The sequence below is a fragment of the Neoarius graeffei genome, chromosome 16, assembly GCF_027579695.1.
Source record: "Neoarius graeffei isolate fNeoGra1 chromosome 16, fNeoGra1.pri, whole genome shotgun sequence".
Lineage (NCBI taxonomy): Eukaryota > Metazoa > Chordata > Actinopteri > Siluriformes > Ariidae > Neoarius > Neoarius graeffei.
The window spans coordinates 15,059,586-15,078,569 of NC_083584.1; the positions used below are offsets into that span (position 1 = coordinate 15,059,586).

The 18,984-nt window shown below is 42.1% G+C and overlaps 1 protein-coding gene across 1 annotated transcript in view; it reads left to right on the forward strand.

Moving 5' to 3' along the window:
* atp13a1 (ATPase 13A1) overlaps positions 1–18,984 on the forward strand; it is a 75,820-nt gene that overhangs the window by 48,725 nt on the left and 8,111 nt on the right. Inside the window, exons 14-19 of the mRNA XM_060942547.1 lie at positions 4,770–4,880; positions 4,980–5,105; positions 10,182–10,290; positions 12,967–13,160; positions 13,950–14,046; positions 15,898–16,085. Of these exons, the coding sequence (XP_060798530.1) occupies positions 4,770–4,880; positions 4,980–5,105; positions 10,182–10,290; positions 12,967–13,160; positions 13,950–14,046; positions 15,898–16,085 (825 nt within the window). The remainder of the gene's footprint in view (positions 1–4,769; positions 4,881–4,979; positions 5,106–10,181; positions 10,291–12,966; positions 13,161–13,949; positions 14,047–15,897; positions 16,086–18,984) is intronic.

The following is an 18,984-nucleotide window of genomic DNA, read 5'->3' on the forward strand; positions in this document are numbered from 1 at the left end:
CAAAATTCCATATTTTATTCAGAATAGAACATAGATGACATATCAAATGTTTAAACTGAGAAAATGTATCATTTAAAGAGAAAAATTAGGTGATTTTTAAATTTCATAACACATCTCAAAAAAGTTGGGACAAGGCCATGTTTACCACTGTGAGACATCCCCTTTTCTCTTTACAACAGTCTGTAAACGTCTGGGGACTGAGGAGACAAGTTGCTCAAGTTTAGAGATAGGAATGTTAACCCATTCTTGTCTAATGTAGGATTCTAGTTGCTCAACTGTCTTAGGTCTTTTTTGTCGTATCTTCCGTTTTATGATGCGCCAAATGTTTTCCATGGGTGAAAGATCTGGACTGCAGGCTGGCCAGTTCAGTACCCAGACCCTTCTTCTACGCAGCCATGATGCTGTAATTGATGCAGTATGTGGTTTGGCATTGTCATGTTGGAAAATGCAAGGTCTTCCCTGAAAGAGACGTCGTCTGGATGGGAGCATATGTTGCTCTAGAACCTGGATATACCTTTCAGCATTGATGGTGTCTTTCCAGATGTGTAAGCTGCCCATGCCACACGCACTAATGCAACCCCATACCATCAGAGATGCAGGCTTCTGAACTGAGCGCTGATAACAACTCGGGTCGTCCTTCTCCTCTTTAGTCCGAATGACACGGCGTCCCTGATTTCCATAAAGAACTTCAAATTTTGATTCGTCTGACCACAGAACAGTTTTCCACTTTGCCACAGTCCATTTTAAATGAGCCTTGGCCCAGAGAAGACGTCTGCGCTTCTGGATCATGTTTAGATACGGCTTCTTCTTTGAACTATAGAGTTTTAGCTGGCAACGGCGGATGGCACGGTGAATTGCGTTCACAGATAATGTTCTCTGGAAATATTCCTGAGCCCATTTTGTGATTTCCAATACAGAAGCATGCCTGTATGTGATGCAGTGCCGTCTAAGGGCCCGAAGATCACGGGCACCCAGTATGGTTTTCCGGCCTTGACCCTTACGCACAGAGATTCTTCCGGATTCTCTGAATCTTTTGATGATATTATGCACTGTAGATGATATGTTCAAACTCTTTGCAATTTTACACTGTCGAACTCCTTTCTGATATTGCTCCACTATTTGTCGGCGCAGAATTAGGGGGATTGGTGATCCTCTTCCCATCTTTACTTCTGAGAGCCGCTGCCACTCCAAGATGCTCTTTTTATACCCAGTCATGTTAATGACCTATTGCCAATTGACCTAATGAGTTGCAATTTGGTCCTCCAGCTGTTCCTTTTTTGTACCTTTAACTTTTCCAGCCTCTTATTGCCCCTGTCCCAACTTTTTTGAGATGTGTTGCTGTCATGAAATTTAAAATGAGCCAATATTTGGCATGAAATTTCAAAATGTCTCACTTTTGACATTTGATATGTTGTCTATGTTCTATTGTGAATACAATATCAGTTTTTGAGATTTGTAAATTATTGCGTTCCATTTTTATTTACAATTTGTACTTTGTCCCAACTTTTTTGGAAACGGGGTTGTATGATCAGTGACCAAAGGAGTGCCATCTCCATGTTTGAGAAGCTCTTACGGCTGCTTCTTAATGCCAACTGGCACACAGCAGAGGACTGTGACCAAATTCTCAGCGAGTACAAAATGTTCCTCACTGAAATAGTGCAGCACCATAAGGAGGAATTTCAAGGGTACAGAAGGAGTTCCTGTTGGCTGGACACATTCATGGGAAGATTTGTTGGTGGCAAAGCAGAGTACGCAATTCTCTGGAAATCAATGAAAGACCTGTTCACATTGTCACATGGGCAAGCAGCGGTTGAGAGAGGGTACTCGCTAGTTGCAAATCTGAAAGAAAGGACTCTAATGTGTCTGCGCCTGATCCAAGATTCTTTGACTGATTGCTCATTTGATGGGGTATTGCCAAAGCCCCTCTTGCAGCATTGCAGAAATGCCAGGATGCGATATGTCCAGTACCTTGATGATGATGGAAAAAAAGAAGAAAAAGGAAACTGAAAATGACAAGCAGAGAGAAGAGCTCTGCTCTGAAATCACAAAAGTGGCAGCAAAGAGACAGAAAGTAATCGCTAGCATCGAGGCAATGCAGACAGAAGCAGATGCGATGGCAGAGAAGGCTGAGAGAAAACAGGACTTTACACTGCTCACAAAATCTAATGCCTACCGTAAAAGTGTTGCTGAAAAAAAGAAAGGGGTCATTGATCTGGATGCAGTTTTGTCAGACCTCAAGGAACGTCTTCAGAGGTGTAGGTAGAGCAACACCAGTATTGTTCCTGAACCTAGGCATGCACCAGATGCCTTTTTCACAGGTTACACCATGGTGACTTTTCGATTATTGTTTTCCAGAATACTGGAGTTCAGGCTGTTATACTTTTTTGTCTAGTTTTCTTTCTAGGTTAACAAGTTTTCAACTCGGGGATTGATGGCAAGGCTATCATGATTTAAAATGGTTGTATTTAGCTACTTTTCCCATAAAGATAAGTTCTTTATTATGATCTTTATCATTGAGTTAATGCAAATTCTACAGCTGCTGTACAAGGCACTTTATTCCCATTAAAGCTACCTGTCAAAAGTTCATTCTGACTTTCTATTTTGTCATGTGCCAATTATTGCACATATTAGGCTACACGATGTTATATGTAGGCTATCATACACACGATATAGACAATTCATTTTCTGTCTTTATGCAGTTTTATTTAATTCAAACAATGTACATACATTTCTTTGATACAAACAATGACACATGTCATATTCAAGTAACTTTTACTTGTAACTTTAGTGCATCTCAATGATGTGTGTCATATGGGAATGAAATTAGATCACTATAGTCTTTCATGGTGTGATCAACAGGTCTATGAATGAATGAACCCTTTATTGTCACTGTTACCAGTGAAATTGACCATCAACCTGTCCTTATAGAGGGGGAACAGGACAGGAAGACAGGGATAAAAGAAAAAGAAACACAGTAGTAACATGAGGAAAGATGAGGAAAAAAAGAACACCCCCCCCACCCCCCCCACCCCCCCCCCATGCTCCTATCAGGAGTACAGTGTGGGAGCATTTAAAAACCTCCGCACAAGCACACAATAACACAAGTAAACTTTTTAAAACATGGGACTTGAGGGGAGGAGGTAGAGGTAACCCAGCGCAAGCAAGCAGCCATCCGCTCCTGCAGCCATGCAAGCGGCGCTGGTCACGCACCCGCTTGTCACACTGGGGGTGAAAAACGGCGACCGCGGAAAATTGGGGAAGGAATGTGAAGAATGCGAGAGTGTCTCCCAGCAGTGACCTTCTGGGGGAAATGTTGCCCCAGCAACGGCCTTGATCAAGGCCGGTGCTGTTCAGGGAGTCGAATGTCGATAAGATAGAGATTGTTTGGTCTTTCGAACAGATGCAGTCTTAACACGTCCACACCACTCGTCCATATCTGTCCATTTCTGTTCAATTCAATTCCATTTGGTCTCCTAAATACTTATTCCTTGCAAAGCCGAAAGCGTCTCCAAGATGACAACCATGTTGTGGTTCAAGTTCTGCCACAGTCTGAGTGCCGACAGCTTTGCCCACTGCTTTAATCATATCGGGCAGCTTTGTGGGGCTTTGAACAGCTGTCACTGTTGTCTGATTTCCTCGATATACCAGGGCAATGCCTAATCCAATCAGCAAAAGTCTGGTAATCATGGTTCCGAATAGGTAGATATTTCCAATGTCCTCCACAGACGTTCCGGCAGGACAGGTGGGTTCCCCCGTACCCAGAAACTGTCAATTTCGTTAGGAGACCAGTTTATCAAATCCATGTTTTTTTTTTTTTTGTTTTTTTTTTTTTTTTTAGTTTAGAAATTCAATGCGGAGAGAGTCTCTCAAAAAAAAAGTATAGGCAGACGAGACGAAACAAAGAGCACAAGCAGGAAAAAGAGGAGAGGAGAGCAGAGAAATGCGACTGCCTTCCGTGAGAGCACGGAGAACATTACTGAATATACTGAACATTATGGAATTGCTCAGTATATGCTAGTGTTTGGATAGTTTTCCACAACCGAAGAGGCATTTATTTCTTGAAAAAAGTTTAAAACAGCACGTAACAAAAAGAGGTCAAACAACTGCATTATACAATTTGCATCGATGTTGCCTTTATGTAATTTAGCATATCAGAGATTCTATGTCCCTGCATATTAAAAAAGAAATTAAAATGGTGTTAAGCCTGCGACTAAAGTGCATGACCGTATGACCAAATCCTGTCATGAATTACCTAAAAAAGCTCCTGGAAATGTCCTGGAAAATGATTCCTTAAAAAGAGTGGGAACCCTGCCAGTGCTTATTTTTAATTTGCTTTTTTTTAAAAAAAAAAAAAAAAGTGGGATTATTCACTAACAAATTTCGCACTCATCAGGAGCTCCGATTTTCAGCAGTGCCTAAATGTGTATACCAATTAATAAATTTTAAGATACATAGAATTTTCAATTTTATTTTATTTAACACTTCCTTAAAAGTGGTTTTATATCATTCCTAAGGCACATTAGTAAAACGTGAAAGAATATAAACAATATTACTATGCAGCAGATCTATCTAGGCTCTGTTTTTGGCTTCTGGTTACCTTTTTCTGGGCCAGAAATTGGCTCCGCCCCCAGTCCAAAAAGAGCCACCACTTTCTCAGCAGCCACCTCGTAAGGCATACGTAGTTTTAACGACAAAGTCTTGCCAATGTTTTCACTGAAGTTCATCCGCTGGGAATTGCAAACGGCCCCTTTAATACCGTTTTGCTCCAGTTTTCAGAGTGTCCAGCCAACTATGACGAAGTGCACAGAGAGATGTCTCGTGAAGGAGCTCGGGTTCTAGCGCTGGGATACAAGGAGATGGGACACCTGAGCCACCAGCAGGTACTCCGCGTCTGCACCAGTGAATTGCAGCTTCCCGTTCTTGTGTTGTAAGAAGAGGAGATGAAAGCATGCGAGTCTGACCGGCGTGTCTCTGTGCAGGTACGAGAGCTGAGTCGTGAGGCTCTGGAGTGTGATCTGAGCTTCGCCGGTTTCATGGTGGTCTCCTGCCCGCTCAAGAACGACAGCAAAGCGGTTATCAGAGAGATCCAGGAAGCCTCACATCACGTAAGTATCCCAGGGTGTCCGCGGAGTCTAAAAAAGTCTAAAATTACACATTTTCAATTTTAGGCCTAAAAAAGTCTAAAATACAGAGATATTTTGCACTGTTGATCTAAAATCTCATCTCATCTCATTATCTGTAGCCGCTTTATCCTGTTCTACAGGGTCGCAGGCAAGCTGGAGCCTATCCCAGCTGACTATGGGCGAGAAGCAGGGTACACCCTGGACAAGTCGCCAGGTCATCACAGGAATGACACACAGACAACCATTCACACTCACATTCACACCTACGGTCAATTTAGAGTCACCAGTTAACCTAACCTGCATGTCTTTGGACTGTGGGGGAAACCGGAGCACCCGGAGGAAACCCACGCGGACACGGGGAGAACATGCAAACTCCGCACAGAAAGGCCCTTGCCGGCCACGGGGCTCGAACCCGGACCTTCTTGCTGTGAGGCGACAGCGCTAACCACTACACCACCGTGCCGCCTGTCTAAAATCTCATTTGGGTAATTTAAGACCTAGGTTACGTGCAGAATTATTCTGCACGTAGAAAATCTTCCCGGAAGTTCCTTTCAGCACCTAGATGTCACCCGGGATTGGTTGGCATCTCGGTGCTGAAAGGAACTTCCGGGAAGATTTTCTAGTTTTGGTTGTGTTGCCAGATTGGGCGGTTTTAAGTGCGTTTTAGCGGGTTTTGAACATATTTTGGGCTGGAAAACGTCAGCAGTATCTGGCAACACTGCCGGCGGGAAGATTTCCTGGTTCCGGTTTACAGCGCTGACTCAGTTCGTGCAATCGCTGGTGCTGCATAGCCTACCGTGTAAGCTCTGTCAGTTTCAGCGACAAATTAAAAATGGAAGCGGACGCATTGGTTCCTAAAAGAACTAGTAAGGGGTCAGTCATCTGGCATTTTTTGGATATCGCGAGGAGGACGTGGAACAGCAAACGCCAGTTTGTAAAGTGTGCAAAAAAAAAACCCTGTCATCACGAAAGGCAGCAGCACTACAAATGTGTTCCATCACCTGAAACTCACCCGGTACAGTATGAAGAGTCTCTTAAACTCCGAACTACTTGCCCACGAGCTAAACACCCCCCACCACCACCACCACAAGCTAAACAAATGACCATAGCGGCCTCGTTCTCCAAAGCCACCCCATATGAGAAAACGAGTCAGAGATGGAGAGCTATAACGGATGCAATCACTAACATCATTGCCAAAGACATGATCCCAGTTAGTATAGTGGAAAAACCAGGCTTCCAAAAATTACTAAACACACTCAATCCCAAATATGAGTTGCCTGGTCGCAGACATTTTACAGAGAAGGCAATACCGGAATTCTACACATCTGAGAGTCAGAGCCAGAAAACACTCAGTTCAAAAGTGTGCAAAGAGAAAAATAATGTTTTGCAGATCTCTCTCTTCTCTCCCTCAATCTCTCTCTCTATAGTGAATGTTCCAGTGGTTCTCAGTAGTCAGGTTAATAGCTTGGAGATCTATTTTTTAAAATAATTTAATGAAAGAGCACTTTTCTTATTTAGGCTAAATGTCTTTCTCAGTGTTGAGCTTGCGCTTTATTGATCTGAGCTCTGAGCAGCTCTGTATTGTTTTGCCCCTTTGTTGCAATTTTCAGGATTGTTTTTGCAGTTTGTGCCACATCTTTGTTGAATAAAAATAGTCTTATTTCAATTCAATTGTGATTAATCACTAACATGAAAATTTAAAATGTGTTGTTGAAAACCACCTGTAAAGTTAACCAAGAATGTTATTTAATCTGCAGGGATTGTAGTGAAAACAGTAAAGAGTAAAAGTTAGATTTCATGGGGTCCTTTAGAGGAGATTTAAATATATCGAGATATATATCGTATATCGTGAAATGGAGAAAATGTATCGGGATATTCATTTTTTTTCCCATATCGCACAGCCGTATTGTCACGGTTTGTAGCAAAATGGGCAAATACAAGTTTAACGACTGCTGGCTTGAACGCAATGATTTCGTAGACTGGTTAAAACATGTACCAAACAATCCGTTTGAGGCGTACTGCACATTGTGCAAAAGAACACTCAAACTCAGCACCCTGGGTGTAAAGGCACCGGAATCGCACACGAAAGCGGAGAAGCACCAGGCTGCCATAAAAGTCTGCAACAATCGCATGCCGTCACTCAATTTTGTTCACCGTTGTCAGGTCCAAGCACGTCTCGAGACGGTGTATCGGCTAACTCCGTGCGAACTGTAACGCTACAACACGCAAACCGTACGGAATCGAACGCCTCATCCTCAAGCGATTTGCGGGATGTCTTTGGCTCCACTGCAGTTTAGTTCCTCATTAATGCAAGAGCGCACCCTAGGGATGTAATGAGTTCATTGGTGAATGATGATAAATTTTGTTATTTCGAAAGTAATTCAGGCTCTCCCAATTTTCTTTCTTTATTTTTTTTTGTGCGGCATAAGTCTTAAATTTAACCTGCTATGGTCTTAAAAAGTCTTAAATTGAACTTGTTCAAGCCTGCAGACACCCTGGCATCCAAAACGGACGCTTCAGATAATGCCTGCGTCTGCACACGGTCCTTTAATGGTGCCACGGTTTAAAATTTCTCCAAAGGAGATTTTATTTCGAAAAGACAAGGAGAATTTACTCTGCTTTACATACATTAAGCCTGATTGTTTCATTCACCATTAAAATTAAAAAAAAATTATTATTTTTTTTTTTGAAATTGTGAATGCCTGAGTAGCTACCAAAATGGCTTAGGAAAATCTTTCCACCTTTACCCTTGTTATAAATGCAGTATCTATGAATATGCAAATTGGAAACACCCTTAACTTAAAGCTGAAAGTTGTAGTTAAGGATGTCATGCATGATAATTTGCACATCAGTCTGTGATCGGTTCACAGCCCTCATGCCTATTTTGTGACATCATTATCTCATCTCGTATTGTAAATAACTGTCCCAGGATCAGATTTGTACAAAAACTACAGGATAAAATCTGAATGGAAAAGGGTTTAAAAATAAATAAATAAATCACTGAATATCAGCATATTTAACAGTTATTCCACGAAATCGAGTCGTACATGAGCTGATAGTCGGTGAGGCGCGTAGCACCGAGTTGGCTATAAGCCATGTACGACAAGATTGAGTGGAATAACTTTTATTCTATCCACATTCACTGGATTTTGAGAAACTGAGCTTACTTTTATTTTTGCAAATTTGATCAACTTTATTAAAAAAATTAAGTCCGACAAAATCATTTCTGCTTAGAATGTAAACAAACCAGCGAAATGACGGGAGTAATTTGTGAGAAAATGTTGTAATTCTTGGGGGAAAAAAAGATGCGTTCTTACCATCAAATACTTTCATTCCGTGTTTTGTTGCTTTTTTTTTTTTCCCCCCCGGTATTTTTTTTTTTGGTGTTTTTTCAAGTAGAATTTTTATTTCATCCTCAGTTGGTTCAGCAACACGCTCCGCCATTTTGTTTTTCTCTACTCACAGTATATGAGCTGATAGTCTCGTAGTAAAATAGCCAATCAGAGCGCGCGATTGCTCATATCCAGTGAATATGGAGAGAATAAGAGCAGTTAGAGTGTGATTATAGTTTATAAATATAACACCAGTTCTATAAACAAGAAAATATCAAGTATGTATGTTTTGGACACGATGTCTGGTTTATTTTGGCTCCGCAAGCGGAAATAGATCCTGAAAAAGCCACACTCGGCTAGCTAGCTCACGTTGATTTCTCCGTTGTTGTTAAAGGTGCTCCTGGTAAAATTGTCTGTTCTTCCTTCTGACAAACAGTACAGTACAGGGATTTATCAGACGCTTTTATCCAGAGTGATGTACAGCAGACCCAGAGCAGCCTGGGGAGCAGTAGGGGGTTCGGTGCCTTGCTCAAGGGCATGTCAGCCATTCCTGTTGTTCCAGGGAATCGAACCAATGACTTTTTGGTTCCAAAGCTGCTGCTCTAACCATTATGCCATGGCTTCCTATATTTTACAGATGCAAGCTTTAATATTTTAAGACAAAATGAAAAACACATCGTTTACCGTGTCCAATGATAATGATGTCACTAACTCTAGTATAATATAATAACCGCTTTGAACTAGGAAAATGAATTTTACATGACAAACACAGACAGAGTGATATTTTTTATATATATATATATATATATATATATATATATATATATATATGAGTGATTCCACGCTTATGGGTACTGAAATGGGGACATGATCTTATTCACCTAAAACCATTTCTTTTTTTACCATCAGGTCACAAAACATGTAATCTTTAATGAATGATATGTTAAAAGATAACTTTAATTTTCTGAGATGTAATAAAAACATATTTATATGCCAAAGTCAAGCCTATGAGTTCCAAAATGATGTCTGTTCCATTACTTCTGTTACGATTGTCCATCTCGCGTCTGTTACAAATTAATTACAATCTAGCTCTATACCATGTTAATCTTATTGAAAGAATGTGTATGTTTATTCTACTACACATGTTTATTAATTATATTTGCTAAAACATCACCTTCCTATGTTTCAAAAAGTAATTCTACATTGTTAAAATTGAGAATCTATATGTCCACAACACTTCTGTTACGTTCTGACTTTGGCATATAAATATGTTTTTATTACATCTCAGAAAATTAAAGTTATCTTTTAACATATCATTCATTAAAGATTACATGTTTTGTGACCTGATGGTAAAAAAAAAGAAATGGTTTTAGGTGAATTTTTAAAAATAAGTCCATGTCCCCATTTCAGTACCCATAAGCGTGGAATCACTCGTGTGTGTGTGTGTGTGTGTGTGTATATATATGTATGTATGTGTGTGTGTGTGTGTATGTGTGTGTGTATATATATATATATATATATATATATATATATATATATATATATATATATATATATATATATATATAATCACAGCCCCACAGAGAGTATAAAGTTTCAGTGTGGTTATAGGAAATATCAGCACTCTTGGAACGCCAGTCGTCCAATCAAATTACTGACCCAGAGCTAACGGTTATATCATCGGTAATCAACATCTGTGTAAATCATTAACTGTCTCTGTTATCAGGTTGTAATGATCACCGGAGACAACCCTCTGACCGCCTGTCACGTCGCCCGAGAGCTCCACTTCATCCAGAAGCAGCACACGCTAATCCTCCAGCCCGGACCTTCACACGGTTAGAGCAACGTCTTCAGTAATATTACAGAGCTTTACAGATCCAGACTTCCCTCAGGGTCACACTAACGACTCTCATTCATTTTCTGTGCATGATTGCAACAAGTAGCATTCATGCAAATTAGAGACGACTCTGTAAAGCAACAAATCCCAATGATATTTATAGAGTCGATTGATTCCCCTGGTACGTATGTCTGATTTTATCTTCTCCGGTCACACACGACCTCTCACTGAATGTGTACAGAGGTGCTGTTTTATTCAGAAGAAAATCTACTTTGCAAGACAGTAGAGATTTTGGTTGTTTGCGCTTCTGGTCCTGAGTGTATGTCACTAGGCGATAATCAGCCAAAGAAGCTCGTACAAAGATTAGCACACCAATTTTCAACAAATAGTTTTCACACTGTTGAACTAGTTACTTGTACGTTTTGTCTACCACTGTCGTGTAGATCTCACTGGAGAGTTTAAAACCCACTAACGTTATTTAGCTGCTGCTCGTTAATGTCAAATTTTTGTGCATAATTTTTAATCTGTATCAAATGTAAATATTCTAAGACACATTATATATTGTAGAAATGTTTTATTCCCACCTACTTCTGTGTTTTTAGCTCCTTATAATAAACAGAATGGATTTGATCTGTATCCGCTTGTTAAGCCATGACGTAACGACTGTATTTCTGGGGCCACGCCTCATCTTCTCAACGTGTCGCAGTGCTGTTGCCCCTCGCTGTTTTGAATGAATAGATCTGAGTGGGGGGAGAAACATAATATCTCTAAAAATAAAGTCTAAAACGAAGATTAGACAGGTGAGGGGGTGAGAGAAACGGTAGTGATCAGTGAGTGTCTGGCTGTGGGTGTGACTGCGGTGATTAGTGAGCATCTGGCCGTGGGTGGGACCGCGGTGATTAGTGAGTGTCTGGCCGTCGACGGGACCGTGGTGATTTAGTGAGTGTCTGGCTGTGGGTGGGACTGCGGTGATTTAGTGAGTGTCTGGCTGTGGGTGGGACCACGGTAATTTGTGAGTGTCTGGCTGTGGGTGGGACAGTGGTGATTAGTGAGTGTCTGGCTGTGGGTGGGACTGCGGTGATTTAGTGAGTGTCTGGCTGTGGGTGGGACAGTGGTGATTTAGTGAGTGTCTGGCTGTGGGTGGGACCACGGTAATTTGTGAGTGTCTGGCTGTGGGTGGGACAGTGGTGATTAGTGAGTGTCTGGCTGTGGGTGGGACAGTGGTGATTAGTGAGTGTCTGGCTGTGGGTGGGACCGTGGTAATTAGTGAGTGTCTGGCTGTGGGTGGGACCCCGGTGATTAGTGAGCATCTGGCTGCGGGTAGGACTGTGGTAACTAGTGAGTGTCTGGCTGTGGGTGGGACCACGGTAATTAGTGAGTGTCTGGCTGTGGGTGGGACCACGGTAATTAGTGAGTGTCTGGCTGTGGGTGGGACCACGGTAATTAGTGAGTGTCTGGCTGTGGGTGGGACCCCGGTGATTAGTGAGCGTCTGGCCACGGGTGGGACCGTGGTGATTAGTGAGCGTCTGGCCGTGGGCGGGGCCGTGGTGATTTACTGAGTGTCTGGCCATGGGTGGGACCCCGGTGATTAGTGAGTGTCTGGCTGTGGGTGGGACCGTGGTGATTAGTGAGCGTCTGGCCGTGGGCGGGGCCGTGGTGATTTACTGAGTGTCTGGCCATGGGTGGGACCCCGGTGATTAGTGAGTGTCTGGCTGTGGGTGGGACCGTGGTGATTAGTGAGCGTCTGGCCGTGGGCGGGGCCGTGGTGATTTACTGAGTGTCTGGCCATGGGTGGGACTACGGTGATTAGTGAGTGTCTGGCCATCGACAGGACCGTGGTGATTTAGTGAGTGTCTGGCTGTGGGTGGGACAGTGGTGATTAATGAGTGTCTGGCTGTGGGTGGGAGCACGGTAATTAGTGAGTGTCTGGCTGTGGGTGGGACCCCGGTGATTAGTGAGTGTCTGGCCGTGGGTGGGACCGCAGTGATTTTTAGTGAGCGTCTGGCCGTGGGTGGGACCGTGGTGATTAGTGAGCGTCTGGCCGTGGGCAGGCCGTGGTGATTTACTGAGTGTCTGGCTGTGGGTGGGACCACGGTGATTAGCGAGCGTCTGGCTGTGGGCGGGACATCCGTGATTAGTGAGCGTCTGGCTGTGGACGGGACCGTGGTGATTTAGTGAGTGTCTGGCCGTGGGCGGGACCGTGGTGATTTAGTGAGTGTCTGGCTGTGGGTGGGACCGTGGTGATTAGTGAGCGTCTGGCCGTGGGCAGGACCCCGGTGATTAGTGAGTGACTGGCTGTGGGTGGGACTGTGGTGATCAGTGATTGGTTGCAAGCACAAGTCAGGCATAACACTGAGTTAAGCGCACCTGGTTTCTAAACCCGTATGAAAGTGACTGATGTGAGCTGGAGAGCTGTATCGCGTTCAAGACAGTCACTAATGTTTGCTGAAAGTCATTAGATTTGTCCTTTTTTTTTTTTTGCTAAAGGGGTCTAAACAAATCGTTAAATCTAGTGACAAAGGCTCTATGTTGGTAACACTGAAGGGGCGTCACCCTGGATATGGCTACTGACGTCAGACTGAACAAGCGCAGATTGGGACTGTTACACGTCAGTGTTTCACTCCCACAACAGAACTGCACTTTTAACCCCTTCTTTGTTTGTTCTGCTGTGCAGGTGAATGGCAGTGGGAGTCTATAGACAGCAGCGTTCGTGTTCCTCTGTCCCCTTCCACTGTGTCGACTCTGGTTAGCAGCTATGACCTGTGTGTGACGGGAGAAGGTCTGATCCAGCTCACCTACAACCCTCGACTGCTCAGTGCCCTGCTGCCGCACGTGCGAGTGTTCGCTCGCGTCAGTCCAAAACAAAAGGTCGTTTTATAAAATACTTTATATTTGTTTTGTCGCGGTGTTGGAGGGTTAGTACCAAGTCGATAACGTTCTTTTCTGCTTCTGTAATAAAACCACAAACGCAGTCATTTTCTCAGTTTTAAGTCCGTCACCATTTATATCAGCTGTTTAAAAATAGTTTAAAAATTAGTTTAATTACTAATTGTGTCTTTTAGGTGACTGATGATTTTACAGAGTCTTACAGTCTGACAGATATAAGCTTTTATTCTGTTTAATTGCTCACCTTTCGAGATTTTAAGCAGTTTCTGGGTAGAATGTTTCCATAGAGGTTCTGTAGAGTTATTATTGCACCTAGTGGTCAAAAATGGGAACTGCAATAAGCGATAATGGCGGTCCATTGGAGCAGGGGTTCTCTCTGCTCCACGCTTGCTTTTCAGCGGAGAAGGATCAATGGACGGGATGGTTAATGACCAAGTTAAGCTAATTAGCAGAAAGCTTTATTGATATTTTTGGGGTTTTATCAGTCCAAGTAAAGTATTAGAATGTAATGTAGTGTCACCTGGTGACGCCTGTATCAGGATGCGTCTCCTGTCATGGCTTTAGTGTATCGTCTCATGCTTAGTGTGTGTAGTAATGAGTGAAAAATACCTGGGATTGTTTAATTTCTGCTAAAGTTGTATTATTGTAACGGCGCACTAGTCGTTATTTCACTATAGGTGTTATTTGGGATAATAATCTGTAAAATAATTTCTTGTTTCTCTCGGACGCGTTGAATGTGAGATTAATCATACCTGTACGTGTGTCTTGTAGGAGTTTGTCATAACCAGTCTGAAGGGGTTGGGCTTCGTCACCCTCATGTGTGGTGATGGAACGAACGACGTCGGAGCGCTGAAACACGCCCACATAGGTACGATCTCAACAGACTTTTTTTAAAAGCCACGATCCAGTCCTGTACTGATCTCACGGCTCGGGAATTGTCGCTCCTGAGCTCCTGTTTGGCTGGCTGTAGAGAAGAAAAGCTCCAAAATCCTGCCTCATCAGGAGCTTATTTGATTTGTAGAGCTGAAACATGTTCTCATACGGGAGGGCTGATCTGCTCGTGCGCATACAACACCGCCGTCGGGAAATCAGGGCTGGGATCTTAATCGCTTTATTTACAAAACACTTCTCAGCAGTGCTGTGTCGACACAATATGGTCCAATCTGCTCTCGACACACTGTACACACTATAGCAGCTTGTGCCTTTTAAAAAATGAATGCAGAAGATTTCTATTTCTGCTGTGTGTGTGTGTGTGTGTGTGTGTGTGTGTGTGTGTGTATGGTGTGGTTTATTTATTTATTTTTATTTATTTATTTATTATTTTTTTAATAAAAATCCCAGTAGCACTTCTGAGTTCTCTGACAAAGGGAAATAGCAGAAAGTGGTTAGTGCATGTATGGGTGCCGAAAATTGTGAAAACAGTGGCTTTTATTTTTGAGGAGTTAATTCTCTCCTAGAGAATTAATTTCAATTAAAGGATGGATTTCACTCGGATGTTCAGTGCACGTGTTCAACCACAAATTTTCTTTCAGAACTTTTTAAAAAAAAAAAAAGCCATCTTTACTAAGGGTGCCAATAATTTTGCATCTGCCCATAGTGTAAGTTAATTCAGATAATTTAAGGCATCATTTTTATTGACTTGGGTACTTTAAATCCTCATATTTCAGTTTGTCTTGGCATTTACACACACACACACACACACACACTTTGTCTAAGGAATAAACTTCAAATGTAAAGAAATATAAATGTATAAAAATTGTTTCCTAATAATTTTAGACTGATTTGGGAAGGCCCCCCCCCCCCCCCCCAAAAAAAAAAAATTGACTGTATATTTATAATTTAAAAAATAAGATTTTATTTTTTCGCGGTCCAGTTTCCATCAAATCCTGCGCTCTGATTGGCTGGTGAGCGGGTCCGTATCCTACTACGGACCCCGGTTACGGACCTCTGGCGACTCGCTTGTTCACAACATCAACAAACATGGTAGCATTTTTTGTCAACATTTATTTTTGCATTTCTCAGGAGAATAGCATTAATTTTACATCATGGATAGTAATAACGAGTGTTCACAGCGAAAGCGAGTTTTACTACCCTGAGGAAGAAGAAATAGAAGAAAACATTTCAGGAGAAAGCTAAAAACCTGTAACTGTTGCTAACGCCGAGCAAAAACATGGCTGAATCCTGAATGACTCAGTTTTGTATAAATAGGGGACTACATAGGCAGCAAAATGTAGTTTTTTTCCTGCCATGGAAGTGCACTTGTATACCGAGGAGGAAGCCATTTGCATTATAGCCGTGAATGAGGATTCAAAATGGCGGCTCGGCTCGGTTTTCCCTTTCGGGCGCTCTCGTTTTCTGTTAGAATTTGGTTAAGAAAAAAATATATATATTATTCACCAGCTTAAGGTCGGTCCGTATGGTGAAATACCGTGACCTCAGCCTTGAATACTGACCTCGGCCCAGAGGGCCTCACTCAGTACTTTCAACACCTCGGTCACGATATTTCACCATATGGACCTCCCAGCTGGGAAATAACATGTATGTATTTTGCAAAAAATGAAGAATATCATTTGATCCATGGATCATTTGCATAATTATTTTATTATTGTGAATGAAGCATATTTTTATAAATAAACATTGATATTGAATTGAAGTGTAGCACTATAGTGCTGATTATTCTGTCCACGTTAATCATACCGTGTGTCGTGTCTGCTAATAGGCGTGGCTCTGTTAGCTAACGCGCCCGAGCGCCTGCCAGAGAAGAAGAAGAGAGGACGAGAGAAGGAGCCCTCTGCTGGAGATTTGCGGCCGATGCTTCCACCGTCGAGCTCGGGGGGTAAAATGAGCTCCCGGGCAGCCAGACAGAGAGTGATGGCCCAGCGAGAGGAGCAGCTCGCCGCTCAGAAGGTCTGTAAACATGTGAAGGAGTGTGGAGGTGAGATGGAGAGAGGTTTGCTGACGGAACGGGTTATTTACAGGAACTTCTGAAATTCCTGCTTCTGAGTGATTTTATTATACAACTGTACTTTAACTTTAATTCTTCTATCCACATTCACTGGATATGAGCAATCGTGCGCTCTGATTGGCTACTACTAGTATATCAGCTCATATATAGTGAGGAGAGGAAAAACAAAATGCTGAACCAACCGAGGACGAAATAAAAACTATTTGGAAACAAACTGTGGGTGGTAAAAGAGAGCAACTGGACTTGCTTGAAGATTCTTGAAGACGTTTCACCTCTCATCCGAAAGGCTTCTTCAGTTCTGTCTGACTAATAGAGAGTATCAGGTATTTATCCTCTCATCAGTGGCGGCTGGTAGTCTTTCAAACAGGGGAGGCTGGTCGGTTACGATATTTCCAGATTTTAAAAGAAAAAACACATCAATTTTGCCCATACTCTTGCCTCTGATCTGGCTGATTGTTGGCAGGGTCACAAACTGTGAAATAACAGGTTCTTTTGGCCCATTAGCCTACTGTCCAATATACATGATGGTGGTGTTGGGGGGGTATATTTTAACATTTTATATTTTAAAATTGTGGCATGTTGTTTAAAAATTGATCATTATTGAAAGCAGCTCTTTGTCAGGAACCTCAGCAGTAACAGCAGAGTGTTCTGGAACAGGCACAAGCACTGACCTTGGGGAGCCAAACATAGAGCTGGGTGCCACACATTTCATTCACTGACACTTTCCCTATATTTTACTTATTTTGACTCAGAAATGTTTTATTGACAATTTTGATAACCCTTCACTTTTAATCCAGGTCTGTAGTGTGAAATGTTCTCGGCTGTGTTTTTGTTTAAAAATGTTTTCCAAATTGTAGCTGTGTTTAATTCATATCCAGAAAAAAATATATTCCAATATAATATACTCAGCATAAACATTTTAAATAGATTCTATATTTTTGGTCCATCCATGACATATTACTAAAGTAGCCTATTTACTGTTGTTGATGTGGGTCACTTGCTGTTAGCCAATTCACTTTCTCGTACCAGGAGAGCTGAAAGGAACGAGTATTATTCCCTACCTTTTTCACCAAGTCAATTTGAGGCGTTGGTCTACCCTGCTCTTTAATTTAAATTTTTTCCTCGAAAGGAAGACTGGCAAATGGCTTCGCCAAAATGAAATCAGCAATGCTTGGCATCCGTGCGCAGCTTTCTTGCTAGCTGACTAGCCCCCTCAAGTTCAAGTTCAGTCACTCAAACAAAATTTCTGAAACTAAGATAGCAAACTTGACAACACCTTTATTTACAATGAAAATATATACAAACTAAAAAAGCTGGTAGAAACCGTATGTAATGAATGAAATGGAAATGTAAGCTGATCTCTTACAATACACCACAGCACTTGCGAATCCGCATGGGACTGAACTGAAATTCACCGCTGCCTGTCTATAGTTGAAACGAGCTGTCAATCAAAGCAAATATCCGGCCGCTTTCACCAATCACCAGTCTCCTCGCGGAAACTGCCATGTCCCTCCCACTGTGAGGCTGGGACTCCGTGGGCGGGCGTTTTTGCAGTATTTGTCCAATAATCGTCTTGCATTTTGATATTGAAAGCGCAGAGCTCCCAAATGCCATTGAAGTGCACTGAGGCTGGGCTGCATCGCGCTGTCACGAGGGGGAAAAACTCACGCACACATTAGGCGAACTGGGGAAAGTTATAACGGAATGATTTCACACTGTAGTGGGTTGAGCACATATATTTCTATGATTCTGGATCTGAAATAGCAATGTTATGAGGTCGGCTATAACATAAGCCTAGCGCAATTCATCCTACACGATGTTCGTCATTTTTAGAGGAGGCTGAGCCTCCCTCGTTGTCTTAGAGCAATCGCCCGTGCCTCTCATGGATGAAAAGAAACTATTCCAAAGTATTTGGACCCCCAAAAAAAAAAAAGCGCAACAAAATATGGAATAAAAGTATTTGATGGTAAGAACGTGTTGCATTTTATTTTTTTCCCAATAATTATCGCATTTTTCACAAATTGCTCCCGTCACTTTGCCAGTTTACATTCTTCATCTTTAAACATTAAAAAAATTTTTTTTTTTTAAAGACTGGTTCAAAAGCTCAAAAAAAAGTTTGAAAATTACAGAACTGAAATGTCCAAGGAAGAATTAAATAAATGTCTAAAGCTCTTCTATACCTCGGCAAGACGGCGCTTTCTACAAAAAAAATAAAACACTAAAGTCAATTCGTGCAGCTATCGACAGGTTTTTAGGAAGTTTTTTTTATTCATCGAATTTTCTAAAAATAAAAATGCTCCGTTTCTCAAAATCCAGTGAATGTGGATAGAATAAAACGGTTATTCCACTCAATCTCATCGTACACGGCTTATCGATAATTGTTAATAATTAAAAATAATAGTTTATTATGCTATAATTTTGCATTTTGCTTTGCCTTGAACAGCATATTACATTCCTGTACTGGATAGATATTTGTATTATGTTGTGTACATTTTATTTTTAAATCGTAATATTTATAAAATTTGTATAATCGGTACACAATGTTGGGCGGCACGGTGGTGTAGTGGTTAGCGCTGTCGCCTCACAGCAAGAAGGTCCTGGGTTCGAGCCCCGGGGCCGGCGAGGGCCTTTCTGTGTGGAGTTTGCATGTTCTCCCCGTGTCCGCGTGGGTTTCCTCCGGGTGCTCCGGTTTCCCCCACAGTCCAAAGACATGCAGGTTAGGTTAACTGGTGACTCTAAATTGACCGTAGGTGTGAATGTGAATGGTTGTCTGTGTCTATGTGTCAGCCCTGTGATGACCTGGCGACTTGTCCAGGGTGTACCCCGCCTTTCGCCCGTAGT